The sequence below is a fragment of the Oncorhynchus tshawytscha genome, linkage group LG29, assembly GCF_018296145.1.
Source record: "Oncorhynchus tshawytscha isolate Ot180627B linkage group LG29, Otsh_v2.0, whole genome shotgun sequence".
In the NCBI taxonomy this organism is placed as follows: Eukaryota; Metazoa; Chordata; class Actinopteri; order Salmoniformes; family Salmonidae; genus Oncorhynchus; species Oncorhynchus tshawytscha.
The window spans coordinates 7,659,040-7,681,231 of NC_056457.1; the positions used below are offsets into that span (position 1 = coordinate 7,659,040).

A 22,192-nucleotide genomic window follows, 5' to 3' on the forward strand; every position below is an offset into this window, starting at 1 on the left:
AAGTACAGCATGTTCTTCCAGTTTCCAGACAGCTAAATCCGTTCTTTTGTTTTTATCTAGCTTCTGGAAATCAACTGGACAGGCCTCACCAATATACTAGACATTCCTGGGCTGAAGTAAGTAAACTGCGTCTCTTTTGTGCTCCAGCGTGAAGTTTCCCCAAGCGACAGACCTAGGATCAGCTTCCCCTCCCCCAATTCTAACCACCGTTAGTGCACGGCAAATTCTCCAGAGTAAAAAAAAAACACACTGAGTGTAAGAAATGGACTGTATTTCTGATTTGAGTGAGAATGGGATGGCCTCCAATGGGCTTGATCACTTTCATCCGTTTTATTTTGACAGAGGTCAGTCATCGGAGAACATTGAAGTAATAGTATGTAGTATGGTTCTAGGAACAAAGTAAAGAAGTGTCAGTTAAACCTAAATCCACAACAAGCTGTGATTACCCTGGCACAATTCATCAATACACATTTCCCATATAATGCTACTCAAAAGGGTGCTATAAGTAGCAATACTGAAATGGCTTAAACTTAAATGAATAATATGTCAAATGCTGACGCTAAGTAGCCATAGGCAAACAATAGGGCAGTAGAACATCAAAAGTAAAGTTCAAGAACATTGTCTGATAACCCAGAAACTATAGAACAAATCAAAGTACATAGTAAGACAAACTCACTCACTTTTGTTCAATGACGCATACTGCTGATCCTCAGATGATGGCTGCTGTTCAATTCATTGTTTGGTGTGGTCAGGGAGGAAGAGGAAGAGAGAGGAGAAGGGTGCAATTACGGCTTGCAATTTGGGGCGTTCCTGCATCTGCATTGATACATTTTTAAGCTAGGTCAGGAGGGTGGCGGGGGCGCTCCAGTACAGTAGATGGCGTTAATGCACAATAATGTTGGATGCCAGCGGCCGATAAACCCCACAGAAGAGAGGGCGGGGGCGACAACGGTAGCTAGCTAGCCGTACACCTGTAGTTTTCTTCGTCCTCGCCTGTTGGGCACTGTTTTCCCACGGTTCTATTAATGATGGCGAGGGCAGGTGTTCAGCAGGTGGGAGTGAAGGACACTCTGTGCTATCTTAGTGGTTAAGGGCGCTGTACTGCAGCGCCAGCTGTGCCACCAGAGACGCTGGGTTCGCGCCCAGGCTCTGTCGTAACCGGCCGCGACCTGGAGGTCCGTGGGGCGACGCACAATTGGCATAGCGTCGTCCGGGTTAGGGAGGGCTTGGCCGGTAGGGATAACCTTGTCTCATCGTGCACCAGCAACTCCTGTGGCGGGCCGGGCTCAGTGCACGCTAACCAAGGTTGCCAGGTGCACGGTGTTTCCTCCGACACATTGGTGCGGCTGGCTTCCGGGTTGGATGTGTGCTGTGTTAAGAAGCAGTGCGGCTTGGTTGGGTTGTGTATCGGAGGATGCATGACTTTCAACCTTCGTCTCTCCCGAGCCCGTACAGGAGTTGTAACGATGAGACAAGATAGTAGCTACTAACAATTGGATACCACGAAATTGGGGAGAAAAAGGGGGTAAAATAAATAAATAAAAAACAATGGAAGTGTTGAGTCTGTGGACCCATGTACAGTCGTGGCCAAAGGTTTTGAGAATACTGAAGTATAATTACAAGCATTTCATACGTGTCAAAGGCTTTTATTGACAATTACATGAAGTTGACGCAAACAGTCAATATTTGCAGTGTTGACCCTTCTTTTTCAAGACCTCTTTAATCTGCCCTGGCATGCTGTCAGTTAACTTCTGGGCCACATCCTGACTGATGGCAGCCCATTCTTGCATAATCAATGCTTGGAGTTTATCAGAATGTGTGGGTTTTTGTTTGTCCACCCCACCCGCCTCTTGAGGATTGACCACAAGTTCTCAATGGGATTAAGGTCTGGGGAGTTTCCTGGCCATGGACCCAAAATATCTATGTTTTGTTCCCCGAGCCACTTAGTCATCACTTTTGCCTTATGGCAAGGTGCTCCATCATGCTGGAAAAGGCATTGTTTGTCACCAAAATGTTCCTGGATGGTTGGGAGAAGTTGCTCTCAGAGGATGTGTTGGTACCATTCTTTATTCATGGCTGTGTTCTTAGGCAAAATTGTGAGTGAGCCCACTCCCTTGGCTGAGAAGCAACCCCACACATGAATGGTCTCAGGATGCTTTACTGTTTGCATGACACAGGACTGATGGTAGAGCTCACCTTGTCTTCTCCGGACAAGCTTTTTTCCGGATGCCCCAAACAATCGGAAAGAGGATTCATCAGAGAAAATGACTTTACCCCAGTCCTCAGCAGTCCAATCCCTGTACCTTTTGCAGAATATCAGTCTGTCCCTGATGTTTTTCCTGGAGAGAAGTGGCTTCTTTGCTGCCCTTCTTGAAACCAGGCCATCTTCCAAAAGTCTTCGCTTCACTGTGAATGCAGATGCACTCACACCTGCCTGCTGCCATTCCTGAGCTCTGTACTGGTGGTGCCCCAATCCTGCAGCTGAATCAACTTTAGGAGACGGTCCTGGTGCTTGTTGGACTTTCTTGGGCACCCTGAAGCCTTCTTCACAACAATTTAACCGCTCTCCTTGAAGTTCTTGATGATCCGATAAATGGCTGATTTAGGTGCAATCGTACTGGCAGCAATATCCTTGCCTGTTGAGCCCTTTTTGTGCAAAGCAATGATGGCGGCACGTGTTTCCTTGCAGGTAACCATGTTTGACAGAGGAAGAACAGTGATTCCAAGCACCACCCTCCTTTTGAAGCTTCCAGTCTGTTATTCAAACTCAATCAGCATGACAGAGTGATCTCCAGCCTCACACATGTGTTAATGAGAGAATCACTGACATCATGTCAGCTGGTCCTTTTGTGGCAGGGCTGAAATGCAGTGGAATTTTTTGGGGGGGATTCAGTTCATTTGCATGGCAAAGAGGGACTTTGAAATGAATTGCAATTCATCTGATCACTCTTCATAACATTCTGGAGTATATGCAAATTACCATCATACAAACTGAGGCAGCAGACTTTGTGAAAATTAATATTTGTGTCATTCTCAAAACTTTTGGCCATGACTGTAGACACAGGAATAGTGTTCAATGAACACACAAACATAACAATGGTCATTATGGCAAAACAGTTCTATTTTTGTTTCATCAGACCAGAGGACATTTCTCCAAAAAGTACGATCTTTGTCCCCATGTGCAGTTGCAAACCGTAGTCTGGCTTTTTTATGGCATGTTTTGGAGCAGTGGCTTCTTCCTTGCTGAGCGGCCTTTCAGGTTGAGTCGATATAGGACTTGTTTTTACTGTGGATATAGATACTTTTCTACCTGTTTCCTTCAGCATCTTCACAAGGTCCTTTGCTGTTGTTCTGGGATTGATTTGCACTTTTCGCACCAAAGTACGTTCATCTCTAGGAGACAGAACACGTCTCCTTCCTGGGCTGTATGATGGCTGATTGGTCCCATGGTGTTTATACTTGCGTACTATTGTTTGTACAGATGAACGTGGTATTTTCAGACTTGGCTGATTTCTTTTGATTTTCCAATGATGTCAAGCAAAGAGGCACTGCTTTTAAAGGTAGGCTGTGAAATACATCCACAGGTAGGCTAATTGACATCATTTGAGTCAATTGGAGGTGTATCAGAAGCTTCTAAAGCCATGGCATCATTTTCTGGAATTTTCCAATCTGTTTAAAGGCACAGTCAACTTAGTGCAAACAATTGTTGAAAAATTACTTGTGTCGTGCACAAAGGAGATGTCCTAACCGACTTGCCAAAACTATAGTTTGTTAACAAGAAATTTGTGGAGTTGTTAAAAAACTAGTTTTAATGACTCCAACATAAGTGTATGTAAACTTCCAACTTCAACTGTATATATATATATATACACACACTGCTCAAAAAAATAAAGGGAACACTTAAACAACACAATGTAATTCCAAGTCAATCACACTTCTGTGAAATCAAACCGTCCACTTAGGAAGCAACACTGATTGACAATAAATTTCACATGCTGTTGTGCAAATGGAATAGACAACAGGTGGAAATTATAGGCAATTAGCAAGACACCCCCAATAAAGAAGTGGTTCTGCTGGTGATAACCACAGACCACTTCTCAGTTCCTATGCTTCCTGGCTGATGTTTTGGTCACTTTTGAAAGTGCTTTCACTCTAGTGGTAGCATGAGACGGCGTCTACAACCCACACAAGTGGCTCAGGTAGTGCAGCTCATCCAGGATGGCACATCAATGCGAGCTGTGGCAAGAAGGTTTGCTGTGTCTGTCGGCGTAGTGTCCAGAGCATGGAGGCGCTACCAGGAGACAGGCCAGTACATCAGGAGACGTGGAGGAGGCCGTAGGAGGGCAACAACCCAGCAGCAGGACCGCTACCTCCACCTTTGTGCAAGGAAGAGCAGGAGGAGCACTGCCAGAGCCCTGCAAAATGACCTCCAGCAGGCTACAAATGTGCATGTGTCTGCTCAAACGGTCAGAAACAGACTCCATGAGGGTGGTATGAGGGCCCGACGTCCACAGGTGGGGGTTGTGCTTACAGCCCAACACCGTGCAGGATGTTTGGCATTTGCCAGAGAACACCAAGATTGGCAAATTCGCCACTGGCGCCCTGTGCTCTTCACAGATGAAAGCAGGTTCACACTGAGCACATGTAACAGACGTGACAGTCTGGAGACGCTGTGGAGAACGTTCTGCTGCCTGCAACATCCTCCAGCATGACCGGTTTGGCGGTGGGTCAGTCATGGTGTGGGGTAGCATTTCTTTGGGGGGCCGCACAGCCCTCCATGTGCTCGCCAGAGGTAGCCTGACTGCCATTAGGTACCGAGATGAGATCCTCAGACCCCTTGTGAGACCATATGCTGGTGAGGTTGGCCCTGGGTTCCTCCTAATGCAAGACAATGCTAGGCCTCATGTGGCTGGAGTGTGTCAGCAGTTCCTGCAAGAGGAAGGCATTGATGCTATGGACTGGCCCGCCCGTTCCCCAGACCTGAATCCAATTGAGCACATCTGGGACATCATGTCTCGCTCCATCCACCAACGCCACGTTGCACCACAGACTGTCCAGGAGTTGGCGGATGCTTTAGTCCAGGTCTCGGAGGAGATCCCTCAGGAGACCACCCGCCACCTCATCAAGAGCATGCACATTCAACTATGTAAAGAAAAAAGTATTTAATAAGAATATTTCATTCATTCAGATCTAGGATGTGTTATTTTAGTGTTACTTTTATTTTTTTGAGCAGTGTATATATATATATATATATATGACACACAAATATGTTGTTTTGTTTTATACAACGGCCTGAAACTCATGGTTTACAGCCCACATCAGGCCTGCAAATCATATTATGCTGGCTTGCAATGTGATGTGTAATTCCTATTGGGGATATCCAACTTCTGGAATATTTTATCACCTGCAACTTGTATTCAGAATACTGCCAGAGTTAAGAAGACAGTTATGAGAATACATAACGCATCTAAAATGGAACAATCATTTCAGTAAGGGGTGCAATAAGTCCAAATAACATATTGGATTAGTTTAGAACATTTTTGTAATTTATATTTGAGTAGCATGATATTAATTAATTATTCAATAAATCAATGTACATGCATAAAGCATAAATATTGAAACAAACAATCAAAAAAATCTACCTCCAATGAAGCATGCTGGGAAATATGATAATGATTGGCATGGTTTTGGTTGAAAGTGATGTTTGTGAGTTTCAGGTCCATGTATTAGGGTAAAACTAGGCCGTCAAAATAAGGCCTTATTGAATACGTATGGCATTGTGTTACTTATTAAACATTTTATGATGACATATTCATTTAGGATTCATTTAAGTCCACAGGACCGAAAATGGATGAATGCAACAACCATGTCTCTGTCACTAACAAATACAGTCATGAGTGGTAACTCTGAAATGTACTAGAAAATCAAGGAACTTTGCGAAATATTTGAATAAGGCTTTTACACAAAGCAGTGTGTTAATTTAACACTGTTCTGGTGTCTATATGGCTCCACATACTCAACACTTTCAGTGTCAATTAAAAAGATGTTAACACTGGAGAATTTGCTGTGTGGGGAAAATCGAAAGCTGACCCCAGATCACCGTCCAGGGGCAACTTCACCCTACACCTTCTTTTGTCAGGCCAAGCTTTCACCTAATCACCTAACTAATGTGATTAGTTCCCCTACAGGTTTTATTGCAGGTATTCTCCTCTTGGGGTTGTTGTATGTGATTGGAGCATTTTTTTTAAGGTAGCAGGAGGACGACAGCTAGAGTGACCATCGCCCTACGGCTTTTAGGCTTTCAGGCTTTCAATCCATTAAATGCTCATCGCAACACATGCCTGCCTGACAGGGCTAAAGAAAATCTCACACAGCTCAGAAAGCAAGAAGGTTTTTACGGTTGAGCAAGATGTCATTTTCATTATAAAATCATCTCTGACTTATATATATTTAAATTGGGCCACTCCACCAGCTCTCTGGGGTAGCTAAAAGACTCTACATCCGTACATCTCTCAAATCTAAAATTATGTGGTAATGGGGAGGGGACTTGGGGATTTCTCAGGGCTAATTTACATGAAAGAGTGCATTGGATGATCTGCATATTAAGAGTAATTGTTAAGCTTTAGTGTAGAATAGAGTAGACTGTAAAGACGCATTGGCTAATAAGTTTGCACTTGTATTGTTTTATCTTTAACATATTCTGGGGTATGGCAGTGCTACTACTTGCATTGAATTGAAATGAATCCCAAAGGGGGCAATGCACCAACAGCAACAACATACACATCCAAGTCACATAGACACATAAATAGAGCACTGATGGCTGGTGAAACAAGCACAATTCATGACTTCCATAAGCCAATGTATTCAATAGAATAGATTTCCCTCTTCTGGTAAAGGGACCAATATAATGTTCTCATGGCATTCAAAGAGCAGATATCCTTTGCCATCTCTGCAGATCCGGGCATAATTTGTATTATCAACAGTCAATTCTTAGTTTCTATATTGTTGTGAGTTGACAGTGCCTTCTGGTGTTTAAACCTTATAGCGCTACTGTGGCGGTGGAAAATGTCCCTAATAAAGATTTCGTGGTACAGTCACTCTCCTCCTCACAGTCTATTGATTTAGACACGGGTGTTGACACATCCGCAGCTCAGTGATGGAAATCATCTCCCTGATTCTACAGAGCACAACCGCCCATCCCCCCCACCGCTATTTCTCTGTAGGGGTGTAATAGATCTGTGCAGTCAGTACACTGTGAGCCTGTTTGTGGAGGCTCAGTGGCATGTGCTAGGTTCATGGGCTAGGAGATTGGGGGGGAGCTGCGCCTGCCTCTGGGTTAGTGACAGGACAGGACAGGCCCGGGCAGCAGAAAAAAAGACAGTCTCAGAGACTAGCTTCCAACCACAAGCAATAGACAGTGCCAGCTGCATGTTGGAGGGGTGGAGTCCACTGTGTCACAGAGTAGATAAAACCCTCCACCCCTTCCAAAGACCCCCCCTCCTCCACTCACTCTCTCTTTTTTCCTCTCCCCCTCTCTCACCCTCTCACTCTCATATCCCCTTGATGTTATTCAACACAGGTTGTCTGACAATTGTAGTGTTATTATTTTTACTTTTGGAGTACGGCCTAGCTCTGTGTACCACTGCAAGGTCAGGGGAACAATAACAGCTGATACTGCATGAAGCTCTCTACATGGTGTGTGTGTGTGTGTGTGTGTGTGTGTGTGTGTGTGTTACATGTGAATGATCACATACTGAAGAAGAATCATGTTCCCTGTAATTCTGCTTAATCTGCTCCCAGAGAAGTGCTCTAGCTTTCTGCTCAGCTGCAAGAGAAATTATAGGATAAATTGATACAGTGCCTTGCGAAAGTATTCGGCCCCCTTGAACTTTGCGTCCTTTTGCCACATTTCAGGCTTCAAACATAAAGATATAAAACTGTATTTTTTTGTGAAGAATCAACAACAAGTGGGACACAATCATGAAGTGGAACGACATTTATTGGATATTTCAAACTTCTTTAACAAATCAAAAACTGAAAAATTGGGCGTGCAAAATTATTCAGCCCCTTTACTTTCAGTGCAGCAAACTCTCTCCAGAAGTTCAGTGAGGATCTCTGAATGATCCAATGTTGACCTAAATGACTAATGATGATAAATACAATCCACCTGTGTGTAATCAAGTCTCCGTATAAATGCACCTGCACTGTGATAGTCTCAGAGGTCCGTTAAAAGCGCAGAGAGCATCATGAAGAACAAGGAACACACCAGGCAGGTACGAGATACTGTTGTGAAGAAGTTTAAAGCCGGATTTGGATACAAAAAGATTTCCCAAGCTTTAAACATCCCAAGGAGCACTGTGCACGCGATAATATTGAAATGGAAGGAGTTTCAGACCACTGCAAATCTACCAAGACCTGGCCGTCCGTCTAAACTTTAAGCTCATACAAGGAGAAGACTGATCAGAGATGCAGCCAAGAGGCCCATGATCACTCTGGATGAACTGCAGAGATCTACAGCTGAGGTGGGAGACTCTGTCCATAGGACAACAATCAGTCGTATATTGCACAAATCTGGCCTTTATGGAAGAGTGGCAAGAAGAAAGCCATTTCTTAAAGATATCCATAAAAAGTGTTGTTTAAAGTTTGCCACAAGCCACCTGGGAGACACACCAAACATGTGGAAGAAGGTGCTCTGGTCAGATGAAACCAAAATTGAACTTTTTGGCAACAATGCAAAACGTTATGTTTGGCGTAAAAGCAACACAGCTCATCACCCTGAACACACCATCCCCACTGTCAAACATGGTGGTGGCAGCATCATGGTTTGGGCCTGCTTTTCTTCAGCAGGGACAGGGAAGATGGTTAAAATTGATGGGAAGATAGATGGAGCCAAATACAGGACCATTCTGCAAGAAAACCTGATGGAGTCTGCAAAAGACCTGAGACTGGGACGGAGATTTGTCTTCCAACAAGACAATGATCCAAAACATAAAGCAAAATCTACAATGGAATGGTTCAAAAATAAACATATCCAGGTGTTAGAATGGCCAAGTCAAAGTCCAGACCTGAATCCAATCGAGAATCTGTGGAAAGAACTGAAAACTGCTGTTCACAAATGCTCTCCATCCAACCTCACTGAGCTCGAGCTGTTTTGCAAGGAGGAATGGGAAAAAATTTCAGTCTCTCGATGTGCAAAACTGATAGAGACATACCCCAAGCGACTTACAGCTGTAATCGCAGCAAAAGGTGGCGCTACAAAGTATTAACTTAAGGGGGCTGAATAATTTTGCACGCCCAATTTTTCAGTTTTTGATTTGTTAAAAAAGTTTGAAATATCCAATAAATGTCGTTCCACTTCATGATTGTGTCCCACTTGTTGTTGATTCTTCACAAAAAAATACAGTTTTATATCTTTATGTTTGAAGGCTGAAATGTGGCAAAAGGTCGCAAAGTTCAAGGGGGCCGAATACTTTCGCAAGGCACTGTAAATATGTTTATTGGGAAGCCTTCTTAGAGAAATGAGAGAGAGAAAAAGTTAACGAATGGGGGACATAAAAATCTATGTTTCATTTTTACAGATTGCTTAATTCCTCTCATACATTTATTTCTGTTTACAGAATCGTATTTAAGTGGATAGGTTGAAGGTTAACAAAAAATCTCTCAGCAGTTACGAGACCAGTCTTAGCTATCGACTTCCCTTCCCACAAGGCATTGTCATTCTTAGGTTGTAAGACCTCCTGCTCAGTGACACCCTCACTGCTACAGTTGCAAGAAAAAGTTTGTGAACCATTTGGAATGACCTGGATTTCTGCACTGATTACTCATAAAATGTGGTCTGATCTTCATCTGAGTCACAATAATAGACTAACACGATCTGACTAAACTAATAACACACAAACAGTTGTACTCTTCAAATTGTTATTGAAGACACTGAGTAATCATTCACAGTGCAGGCTGGAAAAACCTCTGCGTTAACGACTTCTCCAAAAGCTATTTGGAGTAGTGCGTCTCGAATAAAGACATGATATTGGAGGTGTGGGTTGCACAGGTGCCCTGCCCTTTAAATAAAGGCACACAAAGCCTGGATACTGACAAATCTGTTCTTCTCCAGAAAGATTGGTTCGTGTGAACCGTGCCTCGATCCCAAAAACGTTCACAGGACCTTAGAAGACGCATTATAGAGATGCACGAAGCTGAAAAAGGTTACAAAAGCATTGCTGAAGACCTTCGGTGTTCATCAGTCCACGGTGAGACAAATTGTCTACAGACGGAGAAGATTCAGGACTGTTGCTATTCTCCCTAGGAGTGGGCGTCCTGCGAAGATCACTCCAAGAGCACAAAGGGCAATCCTGAAAGAGGTGAGAAAGGAACCCAAGGGTAACAGCAACAGACCTCCAGAAAACTCTACAAACAACAAACGTCTGTGTTCATGTTTCCACTATCAGAAAAACACTGAATAACAATGGTGTTCATGGAAGGACACCACCAAGGAAATCAATGCTGTCTAAAAAAAAAAAAAGTTTGCCCAAGACCACCTGGATGTTCCACAACGCTTCTGGGAAAATGTGCTGTGGACAGATGAGACAAAAGATGGAACTTTTTGGGGAAAAATGCACAATGCTATGTGTGAAGGAAAAAGGGCACTGCACACCAACACCAAAACCTCATCCCAACTGTGAAGCATGTTGGAGGGAGCATCATGGTTTGGGGCTGCTTTGCTGCCTCAGGGCCTGGACGCCTTGCAATCATTGATGAAACAATGAATTCAAAAGTGTATCAAGACATTTTACAGGAGAATGTCAGGGCAGCAGTCCATGACCTCAAGATTAAGAGAGGTTGTTGGGTGATGCAACAAGACAATGACCCAAAGCGCACAAGTAAATCAACTAAAGAATGTCTGAAAAGAAAGAAGATTCGTGTTATGGAATGTCCTGACCTTAACCGAATGGAGATGCTGTGGCATGACCTGAAGAGGGCTGTGCAATCAAGACAAACCAGAAATATTGATGAACTGAAACAGATTTGTAGGAAGGAATGGTTCAAAATTCCTCCTCAACATTGTGCAAGTCTTATAAGCAGCTACAGGAAACGTTTGGGAGACGTTTGCTGCTAAAGGAGGATCTACAAGTTACTACATTCAAGGGTTCACTTACTTTTTCAGGCCTGCACTGTGAATGATTACTCAATATCTTCAATGAAAATGTGACAAGTACAACTGTTTGTGTATTACTAGTTTAGTCGGATTGTGTTGGCTATTATTGTGACATAGATGAAGATCAGACCACATTTTATGAGTAATCAATGCAGAAATCCAGGTCATTTCAAAGGATTTACTCCCAACAACATGCTTGAACCCCTTCCAATGTTCCCACCATCTTATAAAACAGAAAAATACATGTTCCTTTGTGCTAAACTGAGATTAGGTGAGAATAATCTCATCCAAAAGTCGTACTCACTGATTGTTGGGCTCGGTTGTGTTTTGTTTTTCCCAGTGGCTTCTCAGACAGTCTGATTCAGGACATCATCTACAGCTACCTGGTGTTGCCCAACCGCATCACTATCCCACTGGTGGGAGATATAGAACTGGCTCAGCTGCGCTTCCCTATGCCAAAGGTACTGCAGCCGTTCACCTATCCTATATCTAACCATACATATCATTATCATATTTCAGACATTAATTAGAACACATTTTTGGGGGGATTTTGTTTATTTTGGCACGCACAATTTTTGGGACCATATCAACAATGGACTATTAAACAAAATACTAAAATATGTTTTTGAGTAAAGTAACCCTTTAATTAACAGTGTTTGTATTAGCAGAGCCTATCCGTCTGCCACCAAATCCATCATTTGAAGTTGGATTTTTTTTGTGGACCCCAGTAAGAGTAGTTGATGCTTTTGCAGCCGCTAATTGGGATCCTAATAAATACCAAATATTCTACATGTATGATGATCCTGATAGGTAGTGATGGAGCAACAAAGCTTTCTGAAGCTTTTGAGGTTTTCCAGACAATTGTGTCAAAAAAAAGCTTAATTACTCGAGGCTTTGATCAACACAGTGTACACTAGCGGCCCCTGCTGGTCAAAAAAGGGACATTTAATTAACCTCAAAAGTAGACTTATGTCAAGATGAAACTACCTTCCACGAAATTGGTTTCTACAGTATGTAGATCCAGTTATAGGCCTTCACACCAAATGAATGGGAAAGTTAAGTATCATTTAATTCCCTGGTTTTCCTGGTTTTATTCAGTGCTTATCTTTTCCATTCATTCGTGGCGGAGGCCTATAGATGGATCTACATAACCGATGTTGTGGTACATGGTTTCATCTTGACTAAAGACTTCTTTAGAGGTCAGAAGTCATTGGACAAACTTTTATATGATAGTGCAATGTCCCTTTAAAACCTTTTACTGCGGTGGGCTAAATCAGGGTCACACAGAGTGATTCTTAATCAAATCTACTTTGAAACAAAAGCCCTTATGGGCTTAAAATCTACTTTGAAACAAAAGCCCTTATGGGCTTAAAATAAGTAGACACCAGTACCATCAGATATAGAGTTGAAATGTATTCAATTTTGAGTTTAAATCCCAATATTACACTTGATATACATCACAGAAGACTGAAATATAGCGAAACTGTTTGACATAGAAACACTGGTTATTAAAAATATTAATAACCTTCCACCCATGAGGCCAAAGATGGCGCTTTCGGTAATTGACTACTGGAAAGAGCTACAGTGTCAATGTATTCTATTTTAAAGTGTCAGTTTCCTGAATTGTCCCTGTGCTGTGTGTGTCACCAGGGAGTCCTGAGAATTCACTTCCTGGAGGCTCAGGACCTGGAGGGGAAAGATAAATTCCTAGGCGGGCTGATCAAAGGGAAGTCTGACCCCTACGGCGTCCTCCAGATTGGCAACCAGCTCTTCCAGAGCAAGACGGTCAAAGAGAGTCTGCACCCCAAATGGAACGAAGTTTACGAGGTGAACAAAATGAACTGAAAATGAACACTTCCAATGGCACGTCAACCAAAACCACAAAATATGGTTATATTATACAGTAACTACCCCAGGGACAGCAATATAGGGTATGTAGAACCAGATACAACTTACATGTACATATTTCCAACAGTCCAATATTTCCTCTTATTTTTGGCTTTCGTGCTGTTTTACCCATCATGTCATGTTTTACCTTTGGTTGTATTCAATGTGAACTACTGTATCTGAGATTGTATTTAGTTTTGTCCTTGTCCTTGTTAGGCCCTGGTATACGAGCACTCAGGCCAACATCTGGAGATTGAGTTGTTTGATGAGGACCCAGACAAAGATGATTTCCTGGGGAGGTAAGCTCATATCACTGTAAAACCATCCTGTTATTTTCAAGGTAAATGACTGTTTATGAACTGTATCTTACTGTACAAGCTTAATACAATGGATTAGCATAAATTACATTACATTGTGGGAAAATATTCAACAGATGGAAAATATTTGATGTATTTTGGTCTTTGGACTACTGTAAAATATGCTATGTAAAATACAGTAGAAGTTCACTTACAGTTTTTGTGAATGTTCAAAATAGAATGCCACACACACAAGAAGCATAAGGTCAACAAAATCAAAGCAAATCCTCTAAAGTAAGAGAGAACATGTTTTTGCTGTATTTCAAATTACTTGTAATTCCACCCCACAGAATACAGTAGTGTACTGTATTTCTGGTGTGGCAAACCCTTTTGACCACTAGTGGGTGAAATGTTATTGTTGTTTCTGGCTCATTAACATATTTTGAGGCGTGCCTTGTAAGAGGCGACGTTTGTGCCACCCATTAGTGAGAGTGCTGTACCAATTTAAGTATTAAACCTTTAACGGTTGAGTATTTGCCCTCTCCTTTGGTCTGTTTTGCCCTATAGTCACTGCCAGGTTGGATGCCTTTGTTTAGTGATGGGAAACCGAGACTTTCTGAAGGCTTTAGGGTTTACACCAAATTGTTCTGAAAAGCTGTTCATTAATCTGAGCTTTTAGCTAGTTATGAAGAAACTAAGCTTCCTGACGCTTTGCCAGCCAATTTTGTCAAAAATAGGTTCATTACTACTTTTAGCACAGTGCACATTAATGGCATCTGCTGCTCAGAAACACAAGACTCAAAAAAGCATGTAATCAATGACATCCGAAGCTTCTTTTGATCAGATCACATGCTTTTTTTGCGTTGCAAAATGCGAAATCCCACTGATTTCGCCGCGGTGCTGATGCGTTCTTCGACGCAAAGTTGCTTTCAAACACCGACCTCTACTGGACACCTTATTTACCAATTGACTTAGATTGTCTTCGGTGTGTAGTGCCTAAATGGTAGCTCAGTTTACAGTACCTAAATCAGTGGGATCTCGCATTCTGAAACACACGGTTAAAAAAAAAAGGTAGTGGTAATGTTTCTTTGAACCTTTCCATCTATGCTTTGAAACTAGCAACCTAGTTGTTTTTTTTATTTTTATACCAAAAAAACATTTACAAAAAGACGTTTGCTCCGTTGCATGATTTAGGATGTTAAATAAAAGAAAAACTGCCTATGCCTATCGAAACTCATAATTTAAAAGTTAGAAGTACAGCGTAGCCAGTGTTTCGAAGAAAACTACTTACAAAAATAAACATGTCTTTATGGGGATTCAAGACAAGAGACTCACTCACCACTGCTCTACAGGCTGATGGTAGTGTGACGTACAAAGCTTCAACCGTCGTCATCATCACGTGGTATTGTCACTTAGTTACAAGCATCGGTACGTTGTGTCGAATCAGTAGTGCTTTGAAAACTGCATCGAGGCTACGGAGTTACGGGATCAGTCGTCCCATCACTACCTTTGTTAAGGCCTCTAGAAGTGCAAGTGATATACTATACTGTACGGTAACTTACAGGTAGCCAGTTGCCTGTAAGTTACAAAAAAACAACAGGAAATTATTTACAGTGTGTCTTTTTCTTATCACCCCATGCTCACACGGCTTACTAGTCCTCTGCATTGTGAGTTATTGTATCCAATATCAAGCAAATGATCTTATCTAGCCGAAAATATATCACACACTTAGCTCTGGTCCAGAGTGTTATGTGCGGCTTGCTGATACCGAGCCTTTGGCGCTAGCAAACCGCACGTGACGCCCTGGAGCAGAACTATCGCAGACTTAGCATCTATCTTCTCACCAAAAAAACTCCCTCCTATATGTCACAGTGAAGGGTGGCCCCTTGAAAGAGAGAAGAGACACATTGAAGTATCTGTGATGTACTAAGTAGCTGTGATCAGTGTACAATAGTCACATGAGGAGTTGGACCAAAGCTATGCTATCCCCTTGGGATGAGGCCCAAGAAGCAGAGCTTCTGTCCCAACTCCTAATGTGACTATTGTACACTGATGACAGATACTTAGTACATCACAGATACTTTAATGTGTCTCTTCTCTCTTTCAAGGTGTGCTGGCTGCATCCCAAATGGCACCCTATTCCCAATGCATTGCACTACTTTTGACTGGAGCCCTATTGGCCCCTGACTGGGTCGGAGTGCCAACATGCTGTATCAGTGAATCAATTTGGCTTCTGTTGTGATTAATTCTACCTACTGATTTCTTATCCAATCTTTGTGTCTTCGATTGCAGCCTGATGATCGATATGACGGAGCTTCACAAAGAGCAGAAGGTCGATGAGGTAAATCCACCCGCTGATCCGATATATTTTTTCATCATTTTTTTCATGTGGTTAAAAGAAGAAAAAAATCATGAAAATAGAACAAGAGGCTTGTCTTCAGTTCTGCACTTGGATAGCGATTTTGCCTTACTATAATATCCTGCCTTTGTCAATTTGAAGATACTGTGTTGTTATCCATCACTCCTACACTACGTCTGGGGAGACGGCCATCCCTGTTGGTGTGATTCACTCACTACTTTACTCTGTTGAGATTTAGGGTATGTAGGTCCCAAATGTCATCATATTCCCTATATTGTGCACTACTTCTTTACCAGAGCCCTGGTGAAAAGTAGTGCACCATAAAGACAACAGGGTGCCATTTGAAATGCACCCTTGAACATCCTGTCGTTCTAGTGGTTTGATCTGGAAGAAGCCTCCACGGGGAAGCTACACTTGAAACTGGAGTGGCTCTCTCTGCTCTCCACCCCTGAAAAGATGGACCAGGTGCAGTATTTGATATGAAATTATTTTATTTACATGGACATTTATTTTGTGCACCATTCAAAATACACAAAAATCTATATGCGCTACAAATACACACACTTTAAAAAAAAATGTGTACCTTTATTTTATCAGGGAGTCATACTGAGCCCTGAATGATATACACTGTATATGACAGAAAATACACACATCATAATCTAAATTCAAAATGCAAACAGAAAGAAAACACGGTCATGAAAAACAAAGATATTCATCAGTAAAAAGGCCTTCAGAGTTTTGAATTGGCTTAGAGGCGCCAAAACATCACATTTCAGAACATTTTGAAGATTCTTCCACAGACAAGGTTCAAAAACACTAAAAGCTGATTTACATAACTGTAGAGACCAAAGGAATTTCCAGAGTTAGCCGTCCCTGAGACTGGATGCAGTAACTCGTATGTCTAAAGTTTAGTAATGATGTTATGTACAGTGGGACTTTTTGTAAAAGGGCTTCATATATGAAAACATAGGAATGTATCAACCTACGTGACATCAAAGACGGCCGACCAACTTTCTGGTGTAGAATGCAGTGATAACTGTCACCCATAATAATGTTCAGCTCGCTACATGTCCCAAATTATTGCACAACGCTAGCCCAACGCTAGCCTAATGTGATCCACTAATGCTAGCGACCCACAGGAACAACTACACAGACGTGACACAGGAAAGAAAGGTAGACGGAATGGAATGATGCAAAATGTAAGCTACAAATTGAAGAAAACTTAACACTAAAGTGGCCGTTATAAATGTATGTGGGTATTACTGACGGTGGCTCCTGATAGTGGCTAATATTTAACATGATACAAATTGTACAATAAAATGATGAAAAGCCTGGCTTCTGATTTCTTAACATTTGAAATCATGAAATATACTTATTCATGTCACTGAGGGAGAGAGGGGTAATGTATGTTTACATTATGTCAGGATATGTTATTGTTAGCCATCAGGGAATCCTATGGGAGGAGAAGAGACACAGTCTGGTACAAGTCACCATGACAGCCATGAGTTGGGGAGGAGTGAGGATTTTGGGCAGAGGTCAGGTTAAATGAAGTGAGGAAGAACATATATCACTAATGTTCTGGATAGCAACAGAGGTGTATTGGCTGTTCAGATGTGTAAGGAGGGGCTCAGCATAGGAGAAAGGGTTAAATATCACTGCATGTGTGAATATGTTCTTTGTCTTATGCAGCTGTATGACCCAGTGGGTGAATAAACTTGGTTTGAGCTTAAGTGTCCGTTAGTTTTTGTACTTTGTCTATTTAGAACCTAACAATAATGAAAACATTTTAAAGCGCGTACATCAACTCAGCAGGTTCATCCCTACAGGAGCCTATAGCTTGGGTCTCCAAATTTCATGCCACTCAAATTGAGGGCACACAATTAAAATTTGGAATATCAGCACAGCTATTTATAGCCCACTTCGCTTTTGGAAAAGGGGCCACATGTCATGTTGATACGATTTTCAGTTTGCATCCATATGACTGGTTTCACATTCGTGTCCAGAGATCATCAGGAAAAATCATCTAAAACGATTGCAATGTGTATTTACAATCCTCTTCTACAAATGGATTACTCACTGACCTAGCTCTTATCAAATGCTATTGTCAATTATAAATACCACTGCATGGAGAATTGCTGTTATTTCTATTGGAAAAAAAGAAAGTAGATAATTTTCCCACTTGGTTTGCTCGACCTTATTTACCTTAATTTCTTAGATCTCCACCCCAAAACGAATAGCGGGTGAATAGCATGCTATTCTCATGCTTAAGTTAAAGGTCAGAATACAAATAGAGAGAGAAGTGCATAAAACGGGTCGGAATCGGCCCCATTTAGCACACACAGGCAACCCCTTATCTTTTCAATTTGGGTTCTGACCCCCCCTTCCCAATCGTATGATAATTCAAGACAAGCCCAGGCGTATATAATGGCATCGTACCAGCAGGCTAGCTTGAACACCTTGACTTAGCCTGTCTCTCTCGGTCTTGCTATTGTCACGTGTATTACAGTTAGACGTGAATTAGAAGGCCACTTCTCCTAGTCCAGTTTGTCTCAGTAGTGACCTCCGCCTGTCTCTCCTATCCAATCAGGTGTTGAGGAGCGTGCGAGCTGACAGAAGCCTGGCCAATGATGGACTCTCGTCTGCTCTCCTGGTGGTGTACTTGGACTCGGCAAAGAACCTGCCGGTGAGTGGAGCTGGATGACAGGACTGTTCAGTTAAAGTGGTTTAGGGTTGAAGGACTGTTCTGGTGGTGGAGTGAGGCACAAAATGATTGAATTGCTGCAAATTAAAGCTAATTACAGGACGGTTGATTTGGCATACTGTACATGATTACATTTACTGTAGAATGATGTGAATTGTTCCCATGCCATACACATTCCTGTGAATGTTAACAAATGTTGGCCTATGACATGATGTGAATAAGGACACAGAGAACAATGTAATATATTTCTGGACATATTCTACTCCGCCCAAGGGAGCTATTGTGAATCACGCCAAATTGAACATGAAAATAATGTTTCCGAAATATTTTTAACGCAGCTCAGAAAGCCTTTTCAGTTACACATTTTCACGTGTAGTTGTGCAAACATCGCACTGAAGTTTAGTCCACATGCCATAGTTGACTGTTCATCTCGACCCCTGTCTATCTGGTCTTCCACGCCTTTAACGTCACATGAGCACCTCAATGGATTCATCTTTGTATCTGTCTGTTTTAAACTCCTTTTTTTGTCTCCTTCAACACTGTCATTTACCTTTGACCTTGGCCCACAGATATGGGTCAATATCAGCCCAAGACAGTCAACACTTAAATGAGCCTGTCAGAGTCTTAGCCTCTTTAGCGTCTTAGCCATATTTTATTTAATTCTTCTCTCCCTGTTCTTTCCCTATAAAGAGCGTCTTTACAGGGAGCTTTGGGTGTGGAAACTTAAAAGAGAGGAGAGCATCTGGCCTAGTATTTTGTGAGAACAATACCTCAATGTATAGAACCTTATTTGTGAGTCCTCCAGTACTCTGCATCCTAGAGTTAGCATTAGTAGTGTGTGGTGGGGTTGAACCGTAACAGACTATCTCTGGTGCAGGGCGTCGTTCGGCTGCGCTCTTACTATCACTAAGGTAGTGGAAGCGTAGCCGAATGACGCCCTGGACCAGAGCTAGGTAACAGACCTACTGCAGTGAGTCTTGTACCATAAAGCATGTCGATTGACTCTGCTGCATGGTTCTAAATCCAATAATATTATTATCCAATTTTCGATACCGGGTAGATCATGAATATTTTTATCTTTATAGACTAAATAATAATTCCAATAACTCAGGATAGAGGATAGTGCTTCATCTTTCATCCAACAACAAGGTGCAGGCAGGGACAATGTGGTTTCCAATAACTATTGATTTGAAGGTCTCAGGGTATTTGATTGAGGGTGCTATTTGTGGCGCATTTACTTTAAGGATGTGTTGACGGCTGTTGCTTTTAGTGTCTGTCTAGTGGACAGTTAAGTCTAAGTCAGAGAATATTGAAATACTGTCAGATCTCTTATTAGCTTGAGCTAAACAACATCCCCCATCACAAGGTTCTCCCAGCAATTAATTCTATAGCTTCTCTCGAATAGAAGAATCTTTTCATTCACCGTACAGCTTTTCTTTTATACTGCCTTCTCCATTCGTTGTAATGTCTGCTTTGTTCTCTATTGTTCATAGATGGACCTTTTTTTATTTATATCTTGGACAATCCTCTTGCTTTGTTTCTTGGCTGTCTCCTTTCCTTTTCCATTCTCTCTGGATTGTTGTTGTTTTCATACCACTTTAAGACAACCTAATCTAGCTCTGGTCCAGCCCGTCGTTCGGCTACACGCTCACTAGCGACATCCTGGACCAAAGCTAAACCTAATCGTACTCCGTCCCCTCGTCCTACTAACTCCGGATGTGATTTTTCTCCCTCCCCCCCTTTGGATTAAAGAGCGACCGGTTTAATTTCAACCATGACGTGTTGAAACAAGCCTCTGTCTATAAATCTCTGAAGGTAAAGTAAGAAAGTGGGATGATGCATGCCAGCACACACAGAGAGCTTATAATGGTCTCAGTCTGTGCCCGTCCTTACTTTGTTCCATCCAAATTGACTTAGATTATTTTGCTCATTTAATGGTAAACGCATTGTTTATTCATTGTGAGTAATTGTTCATTCACGCTTGGAGATGGGTGATCACTCTGTCTATGTCTGTCTGTACTCTTTTATCGCTTCAAGCATCACATTACAGCATTTAATTTACTGCACACTATGAGAACTGGATTTTTCACATACCTGGACCTTTACAAACCAGGGGCCGTATGCATCGAGCATCTCAGAGTATTAGACTGCTGATCCAGGTCCCTCTGTCATGTAATCTTATTCATTGTGATCTTAAATGCAAAATCAGAGCTCCTACTCTGAGACGCTTGATACAAAATGGCCACATGTTTAATGACATGCACTATAATGTTCATCAAAGCTCAAAACATGGTCATTTGGTAGATGAAGAAAGAGGGAGAGATAGAACTAGAGGGGGACGAGAAATCAAAACCTCACTCACCCTCTACACTCAAAAATATGCTGGGTTAAAAACAACCCAATTTGGGTAAATATTGGACAGAACACATGTTGGGTTATTTTGACCCAACCAGTTGACCCAACCAATTTGATTTTGGGGTTATTGATGCTGGGTTATTGAGCTATGACCCTGCAAAATCAGAAGACTGGATGCGTGGCTTAGTAGGTTGTGGATTTCAGTTATTTTTGGCCACCCGTGCAGGTATACGTAATTATGGTTCATGTTCTGTTGTATTGTCATCATATGTTAAGGTTGCGCACACTTTTGTAGCTTTTATGGGGTTTACACAAGAGTATGAGTTCCTCAAGTGCCTATGCATATCCCAATGTTGGGAGAGTTACCACTTTGTTATAATGTTTAAGTAATAATGTTATTACATTTATATTTAAAGAAGACATGGCCTGGGGGTGAGCTTCCAGATAATTATTTTTGGCCACCCATGAAAGTAAAGGTAATTCTTGTTCATGTTGAGTTTGTACATTGCAAATCAACATTTTCATTCAATATTTTTGCACATTACATATATTAATATAAATTTAACAAACATCTTTTTAAATATTATAACAAAGTGGTAACTATATCAACATGGGAATATGCATGGCCAGTTGAAAAACTCTATAAACCTCATTAAAGCTACAAAAGTGTCATTGCTTAATCTTAACATGTGATGGCAATACAATAGAACAGATTAACCTGAATGACATTTACTATCACGAGTGACCAAAAATAACTATATGAAAGTCATGCCCCTACTAAGCCACACCTCCAGTCTTCAAAGAAAGCAACCCAACTAAGTGACCCAACTGGCTTGGTTGAAATAACCCAAAATGTGTTCTGTCCACGATTTATGCAGCGCTGAGTTGTTTTTTACCCAGCATTTTTTAGAGTATGCACATTTTAATATAGAGCTTGGACTAATACAATAATTTGTCCTGAATGGAAATCTGCATTTAACCATTCCTTTTGACTTCTGACTAAAAACATATTCTGGCATGTGATAGTTTGGGGTTGTGTCTCTCTCAGGCTGTTTTATAAATCAATCTTTTTTTTATCAGACTAAAGCCATTTCCAGGAGGTAGGGATGCACTTAAGTTTGGTAACTTTAGACTCATACACTCGATGTGTCCAAAATGGCACCCTATTATCTATATAGTGCATTACGTTTAACCAGAGCCTACGGTATGGGCCTTCCTCAAAAGTAGTGCACTACACAGGGAATATGGTGGCATTTGGGAAACACACATTGTTATATGCACACGGTATCTATTATAAACCGGTTGCCAACAGTGAAAGTTCTTGGATTTCAAAGCTGAGAAGGAGCTTGAAATCAGAATGAAGAATTAAGACCAAGGTTGACCATTTCCTAGCTACTGTGCATTTCCCCCCCAAAAATTATAAATAAGGAATAGGGAACCAT

At 41.7% G+C, this 22,192-nt stretch overlaps 1 protein-coding gene across 3 annotated transcripts in view; it reads left to right on the forward strand.

The window, feature by feature from the left end:
* The window catches only part of esyt2b (extended synaptotagmin-like protein 2b), a 50,928-nt gene that overhangs the window by 16,058 nt on the left and 12,678 nt on the right, over positions 1–22,192 (forward strand). The window contains exons 7-14 of one of the 3 annotated variants that reach the window (XM_024393123.2): positions 61–116; positions 11,493–11,613; positions 12,803–12,979; positions 13,256–13,338; positions 15,628–15,676; positions 16,070–16,159; positions 18,282–18,377; positions 20,148–20,210. In XM_024393123.2, the coding sequence (XP_024248891.1) occupies positions 61–116; positions 11,493–11,613; positions 12,803–12,979; positions 13,256–13,338; positions 15,628–15,676; positions 16,070–16,159; positions 18,282–18,377; positions 20,148–20,210 (735 nt within the window). Of the gene's footprint in view, positions 1–60; positions 117–11,492; positions 11,614–12,802; positions 12,980–13,255; positions 13,339–15,627; positions 15,677–16,069; positions 16,160–18,281; positions 18,378–19,085; positions 19,188–20,147; positions 20,211–22,192 lie in introns of all 3 variants that reach the window. The other 2 variants (XM_024393121.2, XM_024393125.2) reach the window with 2 other exon arrangements.